This window comes from Mobula birostris, chromosome 24 (assembly GCF_030028105.1).
Source record: "Mobula birostris isolate sMobBir1 chromosome 24, sMobBir1.hap1, whole genome shotgun sequence".
Taxonomy (NCBI): Eukaryota; Metazoa; Chordata; class Chondrichthyes; order Myliobatiformes; family Myliobatidae; genus Mobula; species Mobula birostris.
In genome coordinates this window covers 1,859,460-1,882,515 of record NC_092393.1, presented here as the reverse complement: position 1 = coordinate 1,882,515, position 23,056 = coordinate 1,859,460, and the positions used below count along the sequence as shown (strand labels likewise).

Sequence of the window (23,056 nt, the reverse complement as noted above, 5' to 3'; positions counted from 1 at the left end):
GCGAGGAGTATTATGGGTAAAGGTGATGAATTTAGAGCATGGATCAGTACATGGAACTGCGGTGTTGTGGCCATTAGACTTGAGGAGCAGGAATGGATGATTAATGTATTAGGTTTTTGAAGACTTAGAAAAGATGCAGGAGGTGGTAAATGGGGGAATCGCATTATTAATCAGACAATATCACAGCTGCACTCGGGGAGGCATAATGGAGGGTTCAGATACTGAGTCCATTTGAGTAGAGCTCAGGAATAGGATGGGTCCTATCACACGGATGGATTTGTACTGCAGGCTTTCTCTCAGGGCTGAAATGGCTAGCACGAGAGGGCACAGTTTTAAGGTGCCTGGAAGTAGATACAGAGGAAATATCAGGAGTAAGTTTTTATTTCTATCTATCTATCTGTTTGTTTATTTATTTATACACAGAGAGTGGTGAGTGTGTGGAATGGGCTGCCAGCGACAGTGGTGGAGGCGGGTACAGTAGGGTCTTTTAAGAGACTCCTGGACAGGTATATGGAGCTCAGAAAAATAGAGGGGTATGAGTAACCCTAGGTAATTTCTCATAAGAACATGTTCGGCACAGCTTTGTGGGCCTGTATTGTGCTGTAGGTTTTCTATGTTTCTAGATACCTCAATAACCACTGGGACGGAGGAACAGATAAGCAAAAACACATTAAGTAAGTATATATAGGCAGCATGGAGTAAATGAGGTGCTCGAGGAATATAAAGAATGTAAATAGAATCTTAAGAAAAAAATTAGAAAAGCTAAAAGATATGAGGTTGCTTTGGAAAGTAAGGGGAAAATAAATCCCAAGGGTTTCTACAGTTATATTAATAGCAAACGGGGATAGTGAGGGATAAAATTGGTCCCTTAGAGAATCAGAGTGGACAGCTATGTGTGGAGTCAAAAGAGATAGAGGAGATTCTGAACAATTTCTTTTCTTCGGTATTCACTAAGGAGAAGGATATTGAATTGTGTAAGATAAGGGAAACAGGTAGGGAAGTTATGGAAACTCTGATGATTAAAGAGGAGGAAGTACTGGCGCTTTTAAGGAATATAAAAGTGGATAAGTCTCTGGGTCCTGACAGGATATTCCCTAGGACCTTGAGGGAAGTTAGTGTTAAAATGGCAGGGGCTCTGACAGAAATATTTCAAATGTCATTAGAAACGGGGATGGTGCCGGAGGATTGGCGTATTGCTCATGTTGTTCCATTGCTTAAAAAAGGGTTCTAAGAGTAAACCTAGCAATTGTTGGCCTGTGAGTTTGACGTCAGTGATGGGTAAATTGATGGAAAGTATTCTTAGAGATGGTATATATAATTATCTGGATAGACAGGGTCTGATTAGGAACAGTCTACATGGGTTTGTGCGTGGAAGGTCATGTTTGACAAATCTTATTGAATTTTTTGAAGTGATTACTAGGAAAGTTGACGAGGGTAAAGCAGTGGATGTTGTCTATATGGACTTCAGTAAGGCCTTTGACAAGGTTCCACACGGAAGGTTAGTTAGGAAGGTTAAATCGTTAGGTATTAATATTGAAGTAGTAAAATAGATTCAGCAGTGGCTGGATGGGAGATGCCAGAGAGTAGTGGTGTATAACTGTTTGTCAGATTGGAGGCCGGTGACTAGTTGTGTGCCTCAGGGATCTGTACTGGGTCCAATGTTGTTTATCATAATGATCTGGATGATGGGGTGGTAAATTGGATTAGTAAGTAGTTGTAGATAATGAAGTAGGTTTTCAAAGCTTGCAGAGAGATTTAGGCCAGTTGGAAGAGTGGGCTGAAAGATGGCAGACGGAGTTTGAAGCTGAAAGATGTGAGGTGCTACATTTTGGTAGGACTAATCAAAATAGGACATACATGGTAAATGGTAGGGCATTGAAGAATGCAGTAGAACAGAGGGATTTAGGAATAATGGTGCATAGTTCCCTGAAGGTGAAATCTCATGTGGATAGGGTGGTGAAGAAAGCTTTTGGTATGCTGGCCTTTATAAACCAGAGCATTGAGTATAGGGGCTGGGATGTAATGTTGAAATTGTACAAGGCATTGGTGAGTCTTAATTTGGAGTATTGTGTACAGATCTGGTCACTGAATTATAGGAAAGATGTCAACAAAATAGAGAGAGTACAGAGAAGATTTACTAGAATGTTACTTAAGTTACAGAGAAAGGTTGAACAAGTTGGGTCTTTATTCTTTGGAGCGTAGAAGGTTGAGGGGGGACTTGATAGAGGTGTTTAAAATTATGAAGGGGATAGATAGAGTTGACGTGGATAGGCTTTTTCCATTGAGAATGGGGGAGATTCAAACAAGAGGACATGAGTTGAGAGTTAAAGGGCAAAAGTTTAGGGGTAGCATGAGGGGGAACTTCTTTACTCAGAGAGTGGTAGCTGTGTGGAACGAGAAGTGGTTGAGGCAGGTTCGATGTTGTTGTTTAAAGTTAAATTGGACATCTATACAGACAGGAAAGGAATGGAGGGTTATGGGCTGAGTGCAGGTCGATGGGACTAGGTGAGAGTAAGAGTTCGGCATGGACTAGAAGGGCCTGTTTCCGTGCTGTAATTGTTATATGGTTATGGTTATTGAGTGTGTTGAACAAAGGGGCCAGATGAGAAGGGCTCAGATGTAGGGTAAAAGCCCTCCTTCCTGTTACGTTCTCCTGTACATGGTGTATCCACTGCAGCTTACCTGACCCCACCCCCACTATTCGCCTTTATTCCACTGGTCCTGTCTCCCTTCTGCTCTACCCATTCCAAGAAGGAGCCAGATACTGACTCCCCTGCTGTCGAGTCAGTTACCCCTGCACTCCTTGTGTCTCCCCAGCAGACCGGCTGCAGGGGCAGGGTAGTGTGCTGTGGCCCCACTACGGGTGTTTACAAATGGATGGGGGCGAGGTAGGCTGACCAGGAACGGGAGAACACAGAGGATAATGGGAAGCTGGTGTTCTCTCCTTCAGAAGGCTGCGGAGTCTGAAGTCAGGAAGAACTCTGGAGATTGAGCTGGTATCAGACACCGATCTGGGAGATGGTGAAAACAGATGGAATGGAGGCTGATGTTCTGGGCACCAACACCAGCAAGCCCAAGGAGCAAGGAACTGCTTCAAAGGATGGGGGCGCCACGAGGACCAGCCAGGGTACGGAAGCAGCAGAGAAACGCAGCCGGCAGCTGTCGGGGCTGCTGGCGGTGAATATCCTCTTCCTTGGAGCAGCTTTTGTCCTGAGCTCCATCTTCAACCGCTCATTGGTGCCGGGGGACACGGTACTGATCCTGCTGCTGGTGCTGGCGTCCCTGGCTGTGGGCTGGATGATGTGGCACCAGTTCATCACACATGGTCGTATTCACCAGGATCTCCACGCTGGAGCCAGCTGGCTCAGAGGTCAGTCAATGGATTTTATCCCAAACGTCTCCTGGACTCAGAGCAGCACACCAGGGAAAGGCCCTTCAGCCCATCCATTGCATGCTGGTCTGTTTACAATAATCCCATTCAGACTGTATCCCTCTAAATGTCTCTCAACCACAGTGACTGTATCTCATTCCACTGTCTCCTGTGGCAGCACAACCCAGAGATCAGCCATCCTCTGTGTAAAATGCTTGTCCCTCAGATCTATTTAAAACTGCTTTCTCTCACCTTAAATCTGTGACAGTTTGTTTCTGATCTCCTTAAATGAGAAAAAGATGCTGACTGTCTATCCTTTAAAATGCCTCCCATAATCTTATACACTTATAACTGGCTGCCTCCAGGCTGAAATGTGATTGGAGCCACCCTGATAATAGTCATAGTCATACTTTATTGATCCCGGGGGAAATTGGTTTTCGTTACAGTTGCACCATAAATAATAAATAGTAATAAAACCATAAATAGTTAAATAGTAATATGTAAATTATGCCAGTAAATTATGAAATAAGTCCAGGACCAGCCTATTGGCTCAGGGTGTCTGACCCTCCAAGGGAGGAGTTGTAAAGTTTGATGGCCACAGGCAGGAATGACTTCCTATGACGCTCTGTGTTGCATCTCGGTGGAATGAGTCTCTGGCTGAATGTACTCCTGTGCCCACCCAGTACATTATGTAGTAGATGGGAGACATTGACCAAGATGGCATGCAACTTAGACAGCATCCTCTTTTCAGGCATCTCCGTGAGAGAGTCCAGTTCCATCCCCACAACATCACTGGCCTTACGAATGAGTTTGTTGATTCTGTTGATGTCTGCTACCCTCAGCCTGCTGCCCCAGCTCACAACAGCAAACATGATAGCACTGGCCACCACAGACTCGTAGAACATCCTCAGCATCATCCGACAGATATTAAAGGACCTCAGTCTCCTCAGGAAATAGAGACGGCTCTGACCCTTCTTGTAGACAGCCTCAGTGTTCTTTGACCAGTCCAGTTTATTGTCAATTCATATCCCCAGGTATTTGTAATCCTCCACCATGTCCACACTGACCCCCTGGATGGAAACAGGGGTCACCGGTACCTTAGCTCTCCTCAGGTCTACCACCATCTCCTTAGTCTTCTTCACATTAAGCTGCAGATAATTCTGCTCACACCATGTGACAAAGTTTCCTACCGTAGCTCTGTACTCAGCCTCATCTCCCTTGCTGATGTATCCAACTATGGCAGAGTCATCCGAAAACTTCTGAAGATGACAAGACTCTGTGCAGTAGTTGAAGTCTGAGGTGTAAATGGTGAAGAGAAAGGGAGACAAGACAGTCCCCTGTGGAGCCCCAGTGCTGCTGATCACTCTGTCGGACACACAGTGTTGCAAGCACACGTACTGCGGTCTGCCTGTCAGGACATCAAGAATCCATGACACCAGGAAAGCATCCACCTGCATCGCTGTCAGCTTCTCCCCCAGCAGAGCAGGGCGGATGGTGTTGAACGCTCTGGAGAAGTCAAAAAACACGACCCTCACAGTGCTCGCTGGCTTGTCCAGGTGGGCGTAGACACAGTTCAGCAGGTAGACGATGGCATCCTCAACTCCTAGTCGGGGCTGGTAAGCGAACTGAGGGGGATCTAAGTGTGGCCTGACCATAGGCCGGAGCAGCTCCAGAACAAGTCTCTCCAGGGTCTTCATGATGTGGGAGGTCAATGCCACCGGTCTGTAGTCATCGAGCCCGTTGGGGCGCAGCATCTTCAGCACAGGTACGAGGCAGGACGTCTTCCACAGCACAGGAACCCTCCGGAGCCTCAGGCTCAGGTTGAAGACATGGCGAAGTACTCCACATAGCTGAGGGGCACAGGCTTTGAGCACCCTGGTACTGACACCATCCGGTCCTGCAGCCTTGCTTGGGTTGAGACGTTTCAGCTGTCTTCTCACCTGTTCAGCCGTGAAGCCCACCGTGGTGGTTTCGTGTGGGGGAGGGGTATAGTCATGAGAGCAGGGTGGGGGACTGTGAGGAGGGGTAGAACATAGAACATAGAACATAGAATAGTACAGCACAGTACAGGCCCTTCGGCCCACAATGTTGTGCCGACCCTCAAACGGGCTTAGGCGGAAACAGGCGAGGAAGGTTTGGCATTCATTTTCTGTTGTTATTTGAGGAGAGGGGCAGTATGAGTGTGAGGGCAGTTTGCTGTTCTCAGTGTCGGATGTAGGAGGCCCTGGAGTCTCCAAGCCTCCCGGACGTCTACATCTGCGCCAAGTGCATCGAGATGCAGCTCCTAAGGGACCGTGTTACGGAACTGGAGCTGCAGCTCGATGACCTTCGTCTGGTCAGGGAGAGTGAGGAGGTGATAGAGAGGAGTTGCAGGCAGGTGGTCACGCCGGGGCCACGGGAGGCAGACAAGTGGGTCACGGTTAGGAGGGGGAAGGGGAAAGGTCAGGTAATAGGGAGTACCCCGGTGGCTGTGCCCCTTAACAACAGGTACTCCTGTTTGAGTACTGTTGCGGGGGACAGCTTACCCGGGAGAAGCAACAGTGGCCGTGCCTCCGGCACAGAGTCCGGCCCTGCAGCTCAGAAGGGTAGGGCAAGGAAGAGGAGGGCAGTTGTGATAGGGGACTCGATAGTAAGGGGGTCAGATAGGCGATTCTGTGGACGCAGTCCAGAGACCCGGATGGTAGTTTGCCTCCCTGGTGCCAGGGTCCGGGATATTTCTGATCGTGTCCAAGATATCCTGAAGTGGGAGGGTGAGGAGCCAGAGGTCGTGGTACATATAGGTACCAATGACATAGGTAGGAAAAGGGATGAGGTCCTGAAAGGAGAATATAGGGAGCTAGGAAGGGAGTTAAGAAAAAGGACCGCAAAGGTAGTCATCTCGGGATTACTGCCTGTGCCACGCGACAGTGAGAGTAGGAATGCAATGAGGTGGAGGATAAATGCGTGGCTGAGGGATTGGAGCAGGGGGCAGGGATTCAAGTTTTTGGATCATTGGGACCTCTTTTGGCGCAGGCGTGACCTGTACAAAAAGGACGGGTTGCACTTGAATCCTAGGGGGACCAATATCCTGGCAGAGAGATTAGCGGGGGCTACTGAGGTGACTTTAAACTAGAATGGTTGGGGGGTGGGAATCAAATTAAAGAGGCTAGGCGTGAGGAGGTTAGTTCACTACAGGGGGATGGGAACCAGTGCAGAGAGGCAGAGGGGTGTAAAGTGAGGGTAGAAACAAAAAGTACTATGGAGAAAAGTAAAAGTGGCAGGCCGACAAATCCAGGGCAAGCATTAAAAAGGGCCACTTTAAAGCACAATTGTATAAGGGCTAAGAGAGTTGTAAAAGAGCGCCTGAAGGCTTTGTGTGTCAATGCAAGGAGCATTCGTAATAAGGTGGATGAATTGAAAGTGCAGATTGTTATTAATGATTATGATATAGTTGGGATCACAGAGACATGGCTCCAGGGTGACCAGGGATGGGAGCTCAACGTTCAGGGATATTCAATATTCAGGAGGGATAGACATGAAGGAAGGGGTGGTGGGGTGGCGTTGCTGGTTAAAGAAGAGATTAACACAATAGAAAGGAAGGACATAAGCCGGGAAGATGTGGAATCGATATGGGTAGAGCTGCGTAACACTAAGGGGCAGAAGACGCTGGTGGGAGTTGTGTACAGGCCACCTAAAAGTAGTAGTGAGGTCGGAGATGGTATTAAACAGGAAATTAGAAATGTGTGCAATAAAGGAACAGCAGTTATAATGGGTGACTTCAATCTACATGTAGATTGGGTGAACCAAATTGGTAAAGGTGCTGAGGAAGAGGATTTCTTGGAATGTATGCGGGATGGTTTTTTGAACCAACATGTCGAGGAACCAACTAGAGAGCAGGCTATTCTGGACTGGGTTTTGAGCAATGAGGAAGGGTTAATTAGCAATCTTGTCGTGAGAGGCCCCTTGGGTAAGAGTGACCATAATATGGTGGAATTCTTCATTAAGATGGAGAGTGACATAGTTAATTCAGAAACAAAGGTTCTGAACTTAAAGAGGGGTAACTTTGAAGGTATGAGACGTGAATTAGCTAAGATAGACTGGCAAATGACAAAGGATTGACAGTGGATATGCAATGGCAAGCATTTAAAGGTTGCATGGATGAACTGCAACAAATGTTCATCCCAGTTTGGCAAAAGAATAAATCAAGGAAGGTAGTGCACCCGTGGCTGACAAGAGAAATTAGGGATAGTATCAATTCCAAAGAAGCAGCATACAAATTAGCCAGAGAAAGTGGCTCACCTGAGGACTGGGAGAAATTCAGAGTTCAGCAGAGGAGGACAAGGGGCTTAATTAGGAAGGGGAAAAAAGATTATGAGAGAAAACTGGCAGGCAACATAAAAACGGACTGTAAAAGCTTTTATAGATATGTAAAAAGGAAAAGACTGGTAAAGACAAATGTAGGTCCCCTGCAGGCAGAAACAGGTGAATTGATTATGGGGAGCAAGGACATGGCAGACCAATTGAATAATTACTTTGGTTCTGTCTTCACTAAGGAGGACATAAATAATCTTCCAGAATTAGTAGGGGACAGAGGGTCCAGTGAGATGGAGGAACTGAGCGAAATACATGTTAGTAGGGAAGTGGTGTTAGGTAAATTGAAGGGATTGAAGGCAGATAAATCCCCAGGGCCAGATGGTCTGCATCCCAGGGTGCTTAAGGAAGTAGCCCAAGAAATAGTGGATGCATTAGTGATAATTTTTCAAAACTCGTTAGATTCTGGACTAGTTCCTGAGGATTGGAGGGTGGCTAATGTAACTCCACTTTTTAAAAAAGGGAGAGAGAAACCGGGGAATTATAGACCGGTTAGCCTAACGTCGGTGGTGGGGAAACTGCTGGAGTCAGTTATCAAGGATGTGATAACAGCACATTTGGAAAGCGGTGAAATGATCGGACAAAATCAGCTTGGATTTGTGAAAGGAAAATCATGTCTGAGGAATCTCATAGAATTTTTTGAGGATGTAACTAGTAGAGTGGATAGGGGAGAACCAGTGGATGTGGTATATTTGGATTTTCGGAAGGCTTTTGACAAGGTCCCACACAGGAGATTAGTGTGCAAACTTAAAGCACACGGTATTGGGGGTAAGGTATTGGTGTGGGTGGAGAGTTGGTTAGCAGACAGGAAGCAAAGAGTGGGAATAAATGGGACCTTTTCAGAATGGCAGGCGGTGACTAGTGGGGTACCGCAAGGCTCAGTGCTGGGACCCCAGTTGTTTACAATATATATTAATGACTTGGATGAGGGAATTAAATGCAGCATCTCCAAGTTTGCGGATGACACGAAGCTGGGTGGCAGTGTTAGCTGTGAGGAGGATGCTAAGAGGATGCAGGGTGACTTGGATAGGTTGGGTGAGTGGGCAAATTCATGGCAGATGCAATTTAATGTGGATAAATGTGAAGTTATCCACTTTGGTGGCAAAAATAGGAAAACAGATTATTATCTGAATGGTGGCCGATTAGGAAAAGGGGAGGTGCAACGTGACCTGGGTGTCATTATACACCAGTCATTGAAAGTGGGCATGCAGGTACAGCAGGCGGTGAAAAAGGCGAATGGTATGCTGGCATTTATAGCGAGAGGATTCGAGTACAGGAGCGGGGAGGTACTACAGCAGTTGTACAAGGCCTTGGTGAGACCACACCTGGAGTATTGTGTGCAGTTTTGGTCCCTTAATCTGAGGAAAGACATCTTTGCCATAGAGGGAGTACAGAGAAGGTTCAACAGATTGATTCCTGGGATGGCAGGACTTTCATATGAAGAAAGACTGGATGAACTGGGCTTGTACTCGTTGGAATTTAGAAGATTGAGGGGGGATCTGATTGAAACATATAAGATCCTAAAGGGATTGGACAGGCTAGATGCAGGAAGATTGTTCCCGATGTTGGGGAAGTCCAGAACGAGGGGTCACAGTTTGAGGATAGAGGGGAAGCCTTTTAGGACGGAGATTAGGAAAAACTTCTTCACACAGAGAGTGGTGAATCTGTGGAATTCTCTGCCACAGGAAACAGTTGAGGCCAGTTCATTGGCTATATTTAAGAGGGAGTTAGATATGGCCCTTGTGGCTACGGGGGTCAGGGGGTATGGAGGGAAGGCTGAGGCGGTGTTGTGAGTTGGATGATCAGCCATGATCATAATAAATGGCGGTGCAGGCTCGAAGGGCCGAATGGCCTACTCCTGCACCTATTTTCTATGTTTCTATGTTTCTATGTAAGCCCCCACCTTAGATTCCTCCATATACCTGTCTAGTAGTCTCTTCAACTTCACTAGTGTATCTGCCTCCACCACTGACTCAGGCAGTGCATTCCACACACCAACCACTCTCTGAGTAAAAAACCTTCCTCTAATATCCCCCTTGAACCTCCCACCCCTTACCTTAAAGCCATGTCCTTTTGTGTTAAGCAGTGGTGCCCTGGGGAAGAGGCGCTGGCTATCCACTCTATCTATTCCTCTTATTATCTTGTACACCTCTATCATGTCTCCTCTCATCCTCCTTCTTTCCAAAGAGTAAAGCCCTAGCTCCCTTAATCTCTGATCATAATGCATACTTTCAAAACCAGGCAGCATCCTGGTAAATCTCCTCTGTACCCTTTCCAATGCTTCCACATCCTTCCTATAGTGAGGTGACCAGAACTGGACACAGTACCCCAAGTGTGGCCTAACCAGAGTTTTACATCGCAACTCTTAAACTCTATCCCTCGACTTATGAAAGCTAACACCCCATAAGCTTTCTTAACTACCCTATCCACCTGTGAGGCAACTTTCAGGGATCTGTGGACATGTACCCCGAGATCCCTCTGCTCCTCCACACTACCAAGTATCCTGCCATTTACTTTGTACTCTGCCTTGGAGTTTGTCCTTCCAAAGTGTACCACTTCACACTTCTCCGGGTTGAACTCCATCTGCCACTTCTCAGCCCACTTCTGCATCCTATCAATGTCTCTCTGCAATCTTTGACAATCCTCTACACTATCTACAACACTACCAACCTTTGTGTCGTCTGCAAACTTGCCAACCCACCCTTCTACCCCCACATCCAGGTCGTTAATAAAAATCACGAAAAGTAGAGGTCCCAGAACAGATCCTTGTGGGACACCACTAGTCACAATCCTCCAATCTGAATGTACTCCCTTCACCACCACCCTCTGCCTTCTGCAGGCAAGCCAATTCTGAATCCACCTGGCCAAACTTCCCTGGATCCCATGCCTTCCAACTTTCTGGTCTATAATTACCCGGACTATCCCTACTACCTTTTTTGAACAAGGGAACAACATTCGCCTCCCTCCAATCCTCCGGTACCATTCCTGTGGACAACGAGGACATAAAGATCCTAGCCAGAGGCTCAGCAATCTCTTCTCTCACCTCGTGGAGCAGCCTGGGGAATATTCTGTCAGGCCCCGGGGACTTATCTGTCCTAATGTATTTTAACAACTCCAACACCTCCTCTCCCTTAATATCAACATGCTCCAGAACATCAACCTCACTCATATTGTCCTCACCATCATCAAGTTCCCTCTCATTGGTGAATACCGAAGAGAGGTATTCATTGAGGACCTCGCTCACTTCCACAGCCTCCAGGCACATCTTCCCACCTTTATCTCTTATTGGTCCTACCTTCATTCCTGTCATCCTTTTGTTCTTCACATAATTGAAGAATGCCTTGGAGTTTTCCTTTACCCTACTCGCCAAGGCCTTCTCATGCCCCCTTCTTGCTCTTTTCAGCCCCTTCTTAAGCTCCTTTCTTGCTTCCCTATATTCCTCAATAGACCCATCTGATCCTTGCTTCCTGAACCTCATGTATGCTGCCTTCTTCCACCTGACTAGATTTTCCACCTCACTTGTCACCCATGGTTCCTTCACCCTACCATTCTTTATCTTCCTCACTGGGACAAATTTATCCCTTACATCCCGCAAGAGATCTCTAAACATCGACCACATGTCCATAATACATTTTCCTGCAAAAACATCATCCCAATTCACACCCGCAAGTTCTAGCCTTATAGCCTCATAATTTGCCTTTCCCCAATTAAAAATTTTCCTGTCCTCTTTGATTCTATCCTTTTCCATGATAATTATAAAGGCCAGGGAGCGGTGGTCACTGTCCTCCAGATGCTCACCCACTGAGAGATCTGTGACCTGACCCAGTTCATTACCTAGTACTAGATCTAGTATGGCATTCCCCCTGGTCGGCCTGTCCACATACCGTGACAGGAATCCATCCCGGACACACTTAACAAATTCTGCCCCATCTAACCCCTTGGAACTAATCAGGTGCCAATCCATATTAGGGAAGTTAAAGTCACCCATGATAACAACCCTGTTATTTTTGCACCTTTCCAAAATCTGCCTCCCAATCTGCTCCTCTGTATCTTTGCTGCTACCAGGGGGCCTATAGAATACCCCCAGTAGAGTAACTGCTCCCTTCCTGTTCCTGACTTCCTGGGTAGGAGGGGAGAGTGGAATATGTGTTGGTTGGGGGCCGACAACAGATGGCTCATGTGGGGAATGGGCAGGGGTCACACTGAAAAAACCCGTTAAAGAACAGGTTAAGTTCATTGGCCGTGTCCACACTGCCTTCAGCTCCTCTGTTGCTAGTTTGCTGGAACCCAGTGATGGTCCTCATCCCACTTCAGACCTCTGTCACGTTGTTCCGCTAGAGTTTCAACTCAAGCTCCCCCCTGTACCTGTCCTTAGCCTCCCTGATCCTGGCTTTCAGGTCACTCTCTATTGCCCTCAGCTCCTCCCTGTTTTCATCTCTAAACACCGTCTTTTTAGCATTCAGGATGTCCTTAATGTCCTTTGTCACCCATGGCTTGTTATTTGAATAACAAAGGACAGTTCTTGTCGGAACATTGCAGTCCACACAGAAGTTAATGTAATCAGTGATGCACTCTGTGAGCCCATCAATATCCTCTCCATGTGGCTCACAGAGTGCCTGTCAGCCTGTCACCTCAAGACAACCCTGGAGCGCCTCATAAGCCTCCTCCGACCATTTCCTCACTGTCCTCGAGGTTGCAGGTTTACTCTTCACCAGGGGCACGTAGCAGGGTTTTAGATGCGCCAGGTTGTGATCTGACCTTCCCAGTGGGGGGAGAGGAGAGGAGCTGTATGCATCCTTAACGTTTGCGTACGTCAAATCCAGAGTCCTCTCCCCTCTGGTTGTACAGCTCACATACTGCATGAAGTTGGGCAGTGTTCTAGCCATGGTAACCTGGTTGAAGTCACCCGAGATGGTAATGAGGGCACTCAGGTGCTGGGTTTGTAATCTGGCTATGACGGTGTAAATGATGTTACACGCTGACGTCGGGTTGGCAGAGGGAGGGATGTACACAACAACCACAATTGCATGCGAGATTTCCCTTGGCAAGTAATTTGGCCGGAGTCCAACAGCAAAAAGTTCAATAGTGCCAGCTCTCCCATAATCTGGAAAATGGTGTTCTCTATTAAACATGAAACTGGTGCTGCCTTGTGAATGTAAAAGAGGGGAACGGTGCTCTGGACAACACTAAAATGTACTGTTTGTTTGACAGTACTATTTGTGAAAATGTGCTATGCGTAACATTGCTGTTGCATTTCCTGCAGGCCAACATTTCAAATATATTTTATTGTGGCTATGATGGGTGGAAGATAAACAAATCCTACCTGTCCATCTCATGATTTATCCCAACACATACCAACCAGTCTATCCCACAGATCTATAAAATCACACGCCAAGCTGTCCAACCAACAATCTATCCCATTATATACTGACCTGTCCATCCTATGACCTCTCTAATCAGACACTGACCTCTCCAACCAAAGCTCTAACCTATCACACACCAGACTCTCCATCCACCAGACTCTACGCTCACACCAACCTGTTCATCCCTCTAATCTATCCCCTCACATACTCAGCTGTTGATCCCACCAATCTCTTCAATCATACATCAACCTTTCCATCCCAACAGTTCCTCCAATCTCACATCAACTTGTTCACCCTCCATCTATTTCATCAAACACCAACCAGTTCACCCTTTTGGTTTCTCCAATTACACACCAAACTGTCAATCTCAGTCCATCTCCAATCACACTGACATACCCTATCATTTCACACATTGACTTGAACATCCCACTGATCTCTTCAATCACACATCAACCTGCCCATTTCACAACCTATTGCTTCACATGCTAACCTGACCATTCCACTGGTCCCTTCAATCACATGCCGACTTATCCATCAAATGATCTCCCTAATCTCTTCATTACACGATGACCTTTCAATCCAAATGATCTCTTCAATCACATACTGACATGTCCATCCTACGAGTCTCGCCGATCACAAACCGATCTGTCTATCCCACCAATGTCTCCAATCAGACACCACTCCACCAACCCCACTGAGCTCTTCAATCACATGATGACCATCATAGATCTATCATACTGCAATTAGACCCTTCCATCTCACTATCAACCCTTCACATACCAAACTGTCCATCCATCCACTCGAATTACACAATGACCAAAGCAACTTATGACCTCTTCAATCACACAGATTCTTCCATTCCACAATCTACCCACCAACTTGTCTCTCCTGTGATTTATGCCGTTGCACACTGACCTGTCCATCTCATTGATCTCTCCAATCACACATCAATCTTTCATTCCCACCACTCATACCATACACTGATTTGTCCATCCCACGAACCTCAACAATCACAATGACATATGTCCATCCATCAGTCTCTCCATTCACTCATCAACCTATCACAGACCTATCAAATGCCAACCTGTCTATCCTAAGGATTTCTTCAATCACCCACTGACATCTGAATTTCATGATCATTTCCATCATACACCAACCTGTCCATCCTATGATCTGTTGAATCATATACTGACCTCTCCATCCTAACATCTCTCCCATCCTACTGACATACTGAACGGTTCATCCTACAACCTCTCCAATCACACACTGATCAGTCTATTTCAACAACCTCTCCAATTACACACAGACCTGTCCAGTCCTCCCAACTTATCAATTGCACAGGGACCTGTCTATTACTCCAATCCCTCCAGTTACACAGATCACTCCAATCACATTCCAGCCTGACTATCCTCCCGATCTCTCCAAACACACACTTGCCTGTCCATACCACTGATCTCTGCAATAACATACTAACATGTCCATTCCTTGATGCATCACTTCACACACTGACGTGACCATCACAATTATCTCTTCACACACTGACCTATCCTTTCCACAATCCATTGCTTCACACCCCAGACTTACAATTGCACCAATCTCTCTAATCACCTGCTCATACAGCCAAAGTCCCAAATTACACACCAGTCTGTCCATCCTACCAATCACTCCAATCACACACTAATGTATCCATTCCACTGATTTCTCCAATCACAATTTGCTGTCCATCCACAAATTTCTCCAAACACACACCAACCTGTCCATCAATCAACTTGCACGCCTGTCTGACTACTATCAATCCTTCACATACCGATCTGTCCATCCTATGATCTCTCCAGTCACTTACTGACCTCTTCATTTCATCATCTATCCCATCACATAATGACCTGACCATCCTACTTGTCCCTCCAGTCAAACACTGACTAGTCCATCCCAGCAATTATTCCAATCACATATTGATGTGTGCATCCCATCACATACCAAACTTGCCAATCACCCACTGACATAACCATTCCACTGAACTTGGCAATCACATACTGACCTCGCTATTCCACTGATCTATCCTTCACACACTCAGCCACTGACCCATCAAACTCTCCAATAATACAGAGACCTCTCCACCCCACTGATCTCTCCAAATAAACACTGACATCTCCATACCGCTGATCTCTCCAATCACACACCAATGTATCCATCCTAACAATCTCTTCAATAACACACTGACTGATTACTCTAACAATGAAATGTCCATCCCATCAATATCTCCAATCAAACAGTAACCTATTCATTTCACCGATTTCTCTAACCACACACTGACCTGTCCAACCCTTCAATCTCTCCAATCACATATCAATCTGCCTAGCCACCCATCTCTCCAATCACAACAACCTCCAATTCCATTTAACTATCCCTTCAGAGGAATGAACAAGGTCATGTTTGATTGAACGGAATGGTAGTTGAACCTACCATTCCATCCAATCAGACACCATCCTGTTCACTCTGCCGACTTCTCAAATCAAACACAGACCTGTCTATTCCCCAACCTATCCCATCATACACTGACATATCCATTGCACCAGTCTCCCCAGAATGATCTATCAGAGTCTCTGTTCTCTCCAATATTACCAATCTGTCTATTCTAACAATGTTCACGCACGCGCGCGCACACACACACACACACATTATCCCACCAATATCTCAATTCAAACACCAACCTGTCCAGTCCTCCAATATCTCTAATCATACATTGGTGGAACTGACAGTTCAATCTCCACAACAGCACATTGGCATATCCATCCCATCGATCTCTCCAAGTACCCACTTACCTGTCTGTACCAGTGACCTCAAAATAACACACTGACCTAGGTACATAAGTCACCTGGGCCAGATGAACTGCACCCTAGGGTTCTGAAAGAGGTAGTGGTAGAGATTGCGAAGGCATTAGTAATGAACTTTCAAAAATCATTGGACTCTGGCATGGTGTCAGAGGTCTGGAAAATTGCAAATTTCACTCCACTCTTTAAGAAAGGAGGAATGTGGCAGAAAGGAAACTATAGAACAGTTAGCCTGACCTCAGTAGTTGGGAAGATGTTGGAGTCAATTGTTAAGGATGCGGTTATGGAGTACTTGGTGACACAGGACAAGATAGGGGAAAGTCAGCATGGTTTCCTTAAGGGAAAATGTTGCCTTATGAACCTGTTGGAATCCTTTGAGGAGATTACAAGTAGGATAGATAAAGGAAATGCAGTGGATGTTGTATATTTGGACTTTTAGAAGGCCTTTGACAAGGTTCCATATGACAGGCTGCTTACCAAGTTAAAAGCCCATGGTATTACAGGAAAGTTACTGACATGGTTAGAGCATTGGCTGATTGGTAGGAGGCAGCAACTGGGAATAAAAAGATCCCTTTCTGGTCAGCTGCCAGTGACTAGTGGTGCTCCACAAGTGTTGGGTTTGGGACTGCTTCTTTTTATGCTGTATATCAATGATTTAGATGATGGAATAGATGGCTTTGTTGCCAAGTTTGCAGATGATACAAAAGTTGGAGGGGCAGGTAGTGTTGAGGAAACAGGTAGGCTGCAGAAGGATTTAGACAGATTAGAGGAAATGGCAGAAAAGTGGCAAATAAAATACAATGTCAGAAAATGCATGGTCATGCACATTGGTAGAAGAAATAAATGTGCAGACTATTTTCTAAATGTGGATAAAATCCAAAAATCTGAGATGCAAAGGGACTTGGGAGTCATTGTGCAGTACACCCTAAAGGTTAACTTGCAGATTGAGTCAGTGCAATGTTAGCATTCATTTGAAGAGGTCTAGAATGCATGACCAGGGAAGTGATGCTGAGGATGTGAGGCACTGGCAAGGCTTCACCTCATATTGTGAACAGTTTTGAGCTCCTCATCTAAGAACAGATGTGCTAGTATTGAAGAGGGTCCAGAGGAGGTTCACAAGGATGATTCCAGGAATGAAAGAGTTATCATACAAGGAACGTTTGATAGTTCTGCGTCTGTACTCGGTGGAATTTAATAGAATGGGGAGCGGATCTCATTGAAACTTTTTGATTGTTGAAAGGCCTAGATGGAGTAGATGTGGAAAGGACGTTTCCCGTGGTGTGGGAGTCTAGGACAAGAGAGAACAGCCTCAGGATAGAGAGGCGTCCATTTAAACAAAGATGCAGAGAAATTGCTTTAGCCGGAGGGTGGTGAACTTGTGGAATTTATTACCACCGGCAGCCGTGGAGGCCAGGCCATTGGGTGTCTTTAAGGCAGAGCCCGGTAGGTTCTTGATTGGACCCAACATCAAAGGGAATGGGAAGAAGGCCGGGGGTGGGGGTGTGAGGCTGAAGAGGTGAAAAAAAGGATCAGCCATTGTTGAATGGTGGAGCAGGCTCGATGGGCCAAATGGCCTAATTCTGCTCCTTTGTCTTGTGGTCTTAGATGCAACTGAGTGGGAGGGATTAATGGAGGAGAGGTGGCATTACTAGTCAGAGAAAATGTCACGGCAGTGCTCAGTTAGAAAAGACTAGAGAGCTCATGTAGTGAGATGTTATGGGTGGAATTGAATGATAAAAAAGGTATGACCACATTAATGGGCCTATATTATGACCACCCAACAGTCCAAGGGATTTAGAAGAACAAATTTGCAGAGAGATCACAGATCGTTGCAAGAAACACAAGATTGTTAAAATAGGTGATTTTTCCTTTCCATATATTGACTGGGATTCCCATACTGTAAAAGGACTACATGGGATAGAATTTATCAAATATGTTCAGGAAAGTTTAGATTAAATTATGAAGGCATGCAGTCCTCTTTTATTGTCATTTAGTAATGCATGCATTAAAAAATGATGCATTATTTCCTCCGGTGTGATATCACAAAACACAGGACAGACTAAGACTGAAAAAACTAACAAAACCACATAATTATAACATATAGTTACAACAGTGCAACAATACCATAACTTGATGGAGAACAGTCCATGGCACAGTAAAAAGTTCAAAGTCTCTCAAATGTCCCACATCTCACGCAGATGGGAGAAGGAAGAAAAACTCTCCCTTCCATGCCCAACTACAGTCCGACTCTGAGTCATCCGAAAGCTTCAAGCCTTCGATCAGCTCTCCGACACCGAGTCCCGAGACCCATCTCTATCTGAACAATTCGACCTCAATCTTGGTCATGAACAGCAGGCAAAGCCGGGGATTTTGGGGCCATGCCTCGGAAGGTTCTCGATCGCCCAGTAACAGCAGCAGCGAACCTGCGTTTCAGAAATTTCTCCAGATATTCCTCTGTGCTTTCACGTCTGTCTCCATCAAATATGTTTAGGAAAGTTTCCTTAATCAGTACATATAAGTCCCAACAAGAGAGTGTGTGATAGGTGAGCTGCCATTAGGGAATAAGTCAGAGCAGATGACAGAGGTTTATGTAGGGAAAACTTTGCATCTGGAGATGACAATGTCATTAGTTTCAAAGTAAGTATGCAAAAAGATAGGTTTAATCCATAGATTGAGATTCTAAACTGGAGAAAAGCCAGTTTTGATGGTAACAGAAAGGATCTGGCAAATGTGGATTGGGACTGGGTGTTTCTGGAAAAGGTGTACTTGGTAAGTGGGAGACCTTCAAAAACCAATTTTTAGGAGTACAAAGTTTGTATGTGCCTGTCAGAATAAAAGGTAAAGATAACCAACATATTGAGGTCCTAGTTATGGATAAATGAAAGGTGCGTAGCAGGTATAGGCAAGTCGGAACAAATGAGGTGATTATGGACTATAAACAATGAAAGAGAACACTTAAGAAAGAAATCGGGGGGCTATAGAAGGCATGAGGTTACTGTAGAAAACAGGGATTTTACAGATATGTTAAGAGCAAAAGGATCATAAGGGACAAAATTGGTCCCGAGGAAGAACAGAATGGTAATCCGCGTATGGAGCCGAAAGAGATGGGGAAGACCTTAAATGAATTTTTTGCACGTGTATTTTCTCAGGAGATGGACACAGAGTCTATATGAGTGAGGCAAAGTGGCATCAACCATGGACCCTGTACAGATTACAGAGGAGATGTGTTTGCTGTTCCCTCGGACCCTGCATGAGGCAGGTGCAGAAACTGCCAGGACCTTACCAGGGAAATTTAGAGTCATAGAGTAATAGAAAAGTATAGGACAGAAACAGACCCTTCAGCCCATCTCATCCATGCTGAACCATTTTAACTTCCTATTCCCTCAGGAGGATTTAAATCATTCTTAGCGACAGGTGAGGTACCAGAAGATTGGAGGATACCAATGTGGTTTCACTGTTTAAGAACGGCTCTTATCAATAAAGCAGCAAACTATTGGTAGTGGAAAAGTTATTGGACAGTATTCTAAGGGACCAAATATATATGTATTTGAATAGACATGAGGTTAGTCAGCATGGCTTCATGTGCGGTAGGTCATGTCTAACCAATATTATAGAGCTTTCTGAGGAAGTTACCAGAAAAGTCGAGGAAGGCAAGGCAGTGAATGACACCTTCACGGCATTTGACAAGTTCCCACATGAGAAACGTAGAAACATAGAAAACCTATAGCACAATACATGCCCTTCGGCCCACAAAGCTGTGCCAAACATGTCCTCACCTGAGAAATTACCTATGGTTACCCATAGCCCTCTATTTTTCTGAGCTCCATATACCTGTCCAGGAGTCTCTTAAAAGACCCTATTGTATCTGCCTCCACCACTGTCACTGGCAGCCCATTCCACACACTCACCACTGTCTTACCCCTGACATCTCCTCTGTACCTACTTCCAAACACCTTAAAACTGTGCCCTCTCGTGCTAGCCATTCCAGCCCTGGGAAAAAGCCTCTGACTATCCAGATGATCAATCATCTTATATACCTCTATCAGGTGTTTCAATCAGATCCCCTCTCAGCCTTCTAAATTCCAGTGTATACAAGCCCAGTCGCTCCAATCTTTCGACATATGACAGTCCCGCCATCCCAGGAATTAACCTCGTGAACCTACGCTGCACTCCCCCAATAACAAGAATGTCCTTCCTCAAATTTGGAGACCAAAACTGCACACAGTACTCCAGGTGTGGTCTCACCAGGGCCCTGTACAGCTGCAGAAGGACCTCTTTGCTCCTATACTCAATTCCCCTTGTTATGAAGGCCAGCATGCCATTAGCTTTCTTCACTGCCTGCTGTACTTGCATGCTTGCTTTCAGTGACTGGTGTACAAGAACATCTAGATCTCGTTGTACTTCCCCTTTTCCTAACTTGACTCCATTTAGATAATAATCTGTCTTCCTGTTCTTACCACCAAAGTGGATAACCTCACATTTATCCACATTAAACTGCATCTGCCATGCATCTGCCCACTCACCCAGCCTGTCCAAGTCACCCTGCATTCTCATAACATCCTCCTCACATTTCACACTGCCACCCAGCTTTGTGTCATCGGCAAGTTTGCTATTGTTACTTTTAATCCCTTCATCTAAATCATTAATGTATATTGTAAACAGCTGCGGTCCCAGCACTGAACCCTGCAGTACCCCACTAGTCACCACCTGCCATTCCAAAAGGGACCTGTTAATTGCTACTCTTTGTTTCCTGTCAGCCAGCCAATTTTCAATCCATGTCAATACTCAGCCCCCAATACCATATGCCTTAATTTTGCCCACTAATCTCCTATGTGGGATTTTATCAAAGGCTTTCTGAAAGTCCAGGTACACTACATCCACTGGCTCTCCCTTGTCCATTTTCATAGTCACATCCTCAAAAAATCAAATAATCAAATTTCAAGCTTATCTATCAATACTACCAGCAGCCCTTCACATGCTGAACTGTGTATCCTACCACCTACGGAATCACACACCAATTTCTCCATCCTACAATCTCTCCAATCGCATGCTGACCACTTCATCCCACAATATATCCCATCACATAATTACCTGTCCATCCCATTGATCTTTCTAATCACACACCTAATTGCCCAAGCTGCCTTGCCTTCAATCATAAGGACCTCTCTTTTTGTTTTCTAAGATTAGTAGACAAGATTTTAATCCCATTATTAAACAGACATTAAGAATTTGGTTTCAGGGTCATAGATTTTTTGAGTTAAATAATTTAGTTCTTTCTAGTAATATCCATCTCAATTATTTTTTTAAATCATCGATTTTGGATAAGGCCTTTTAATTTGGAAAACCAAGGGAATAACAACTTTTTCAGATTTGTTTTTAGGGGATTGTTTAATGTCTTATTCTCAGTTAGTGGATAAATATGATTTATCTAACATACACTTTTTTAGATATTTACAAATTAGGAATTTCTTATGTGGTTTGTTGCCAAATTACCCTTCTGCTTATCCACCTAATATGACAGACGCTCTCGTTCAGCTTAAACCAATTTCAAAAAGGATTGATACCTATAATTTATAAATGTTTATTAAATTTACGTATGACATCTAACGATAAAATTAAACTTGCTTGGGAATGGGAATTTCAAGAGTAATTTTCAGATAATCAATGGAGTAAAATTTTTCATTTGGTTAACAACTCATCTATTTGTGCCCGTCATTCCTTGCTACAGTTCAAGGTAGTGCATCGGGCCCATATGTCAAAGGATAAACTAGCACATATTTTTTCCAACATTAATCCTATCTGTGACAGGTATAATATTGAGGTGGCCACTTTAACTCATATGTTTTGGTCTTATATAAAGCTAGATAATTTTTGGGGAGATATTTTTAAAACACTATCAAAAGTCTTGGATCTGGACCTGCAGCCTAATTTACTTTGGCAACCTTTGGGATTATCCCATCGGAAGCAGGAAATATTCCTGTTTCTGCTCAACGTATGATAGCCTTTTCGACTTTATGGCTTGGAGAGCCATTTTACTGAAGTGGAAGGATTCTAATCCACCTACGGTCTTTTATTGGCTTTCCTCCATTATGTCCTGTTTAAGTTTAGAGAAAATAAGAAGTCGGACATTTGATACATCCTTTAAATTTGAGCAAATCTGGCGACCTTTTATTCATTGTTTCATTTGATTTGATTTATTACTCTTCCAATTATTTTTTTTCGAAGTTTTAGATTTGATCAGAAAGTCGTATCCTCAGAATGGACTGCACAGTCCCCTTTTTTTCCCTTTTTTCTTAGTGTAGTAGGTTTTTTTTGCCTTCTCATTTTAAAAATTTAGTTTTTTTTCTCTCTCCATGAATTGATAAGAGGAGAATTAGTTGTCTTTGTTATTATATATTTCATATTTGTTTAATACTATGTATGATTTTGATAATGTTTATTTCACTTTCTGTTTGTATTGTTATTGATATATATATATTTGAGATAATTCTTCTCTTGATTGTATATATGCTCTTTCTAAATCAATAAAAAGATTAATAAAGAAAGAAAGAATCATAAGGACCTGTCCATCCGGCTGATTTCTCCAATCACACATTTCCCCATCTGTTCCACTGACCCATCCAGTCACACAAACTTGACCATCACACTGACCTCTCCAATCAAAATGACCTGTCTGTCCATCACAGATCTCTCAAACCACATGCCAACCTGTCCATTCCATGATCTATCCTTCCAGACAACGGACCTACCCACCCTAAGGATCACTCCAAATACACAGCGAGTTCTCAATTCCATGATAATTTCTATCATATGCCAACCTGTCCATCCTATGATTACTCCAAATACACAGCGAGTTCTCAATTCCATGATAATTTCTATCATATGCCAACCTGTCCATCCTATGATCACTCCAGTCACACACTGACCTCCCCATCCAAATATCTATCCAATCACATACTGAACAGTTCATCTGACAGGTAACTCCAATCACACACCAGCCTCGCCATCCCACTGACCCCTCCAGTTACACACAGACCTGTCCATCACAGATCTATCATATCATCTGCCAACCTATCCATCCCATGATCAATCCCTCTCCATGCTGGCCTGTTCAACCCTTTGATCTCTTCAATCAAACACTG

The 23,056-nt window shown here is 44.6% G+C and overlaps 1 protein-coding gene across 1 annotated transcript in view; it reads left to right on the top strand.

The window, feature by feature from the left end:
* Positions 1-3,018: 3,018 nt before the first annotated feature.
* LOC140187431 (proton channel OTOP3-like) overlaps positions 3,019-23,056 on the top strand; it is a 71,989-nt gene continuing 51,951 nt past the window's right edge. The window contains exon 1 of the mRNA XM_072242751.1: positions 3,019-3,370. Within this exon, the coding sequence (XP_072098852.1) occupies positions 3,019-3,370 (352 nt within the window). The remainder of the gene's footprint in view (positions 3,371-23,056) is intronic.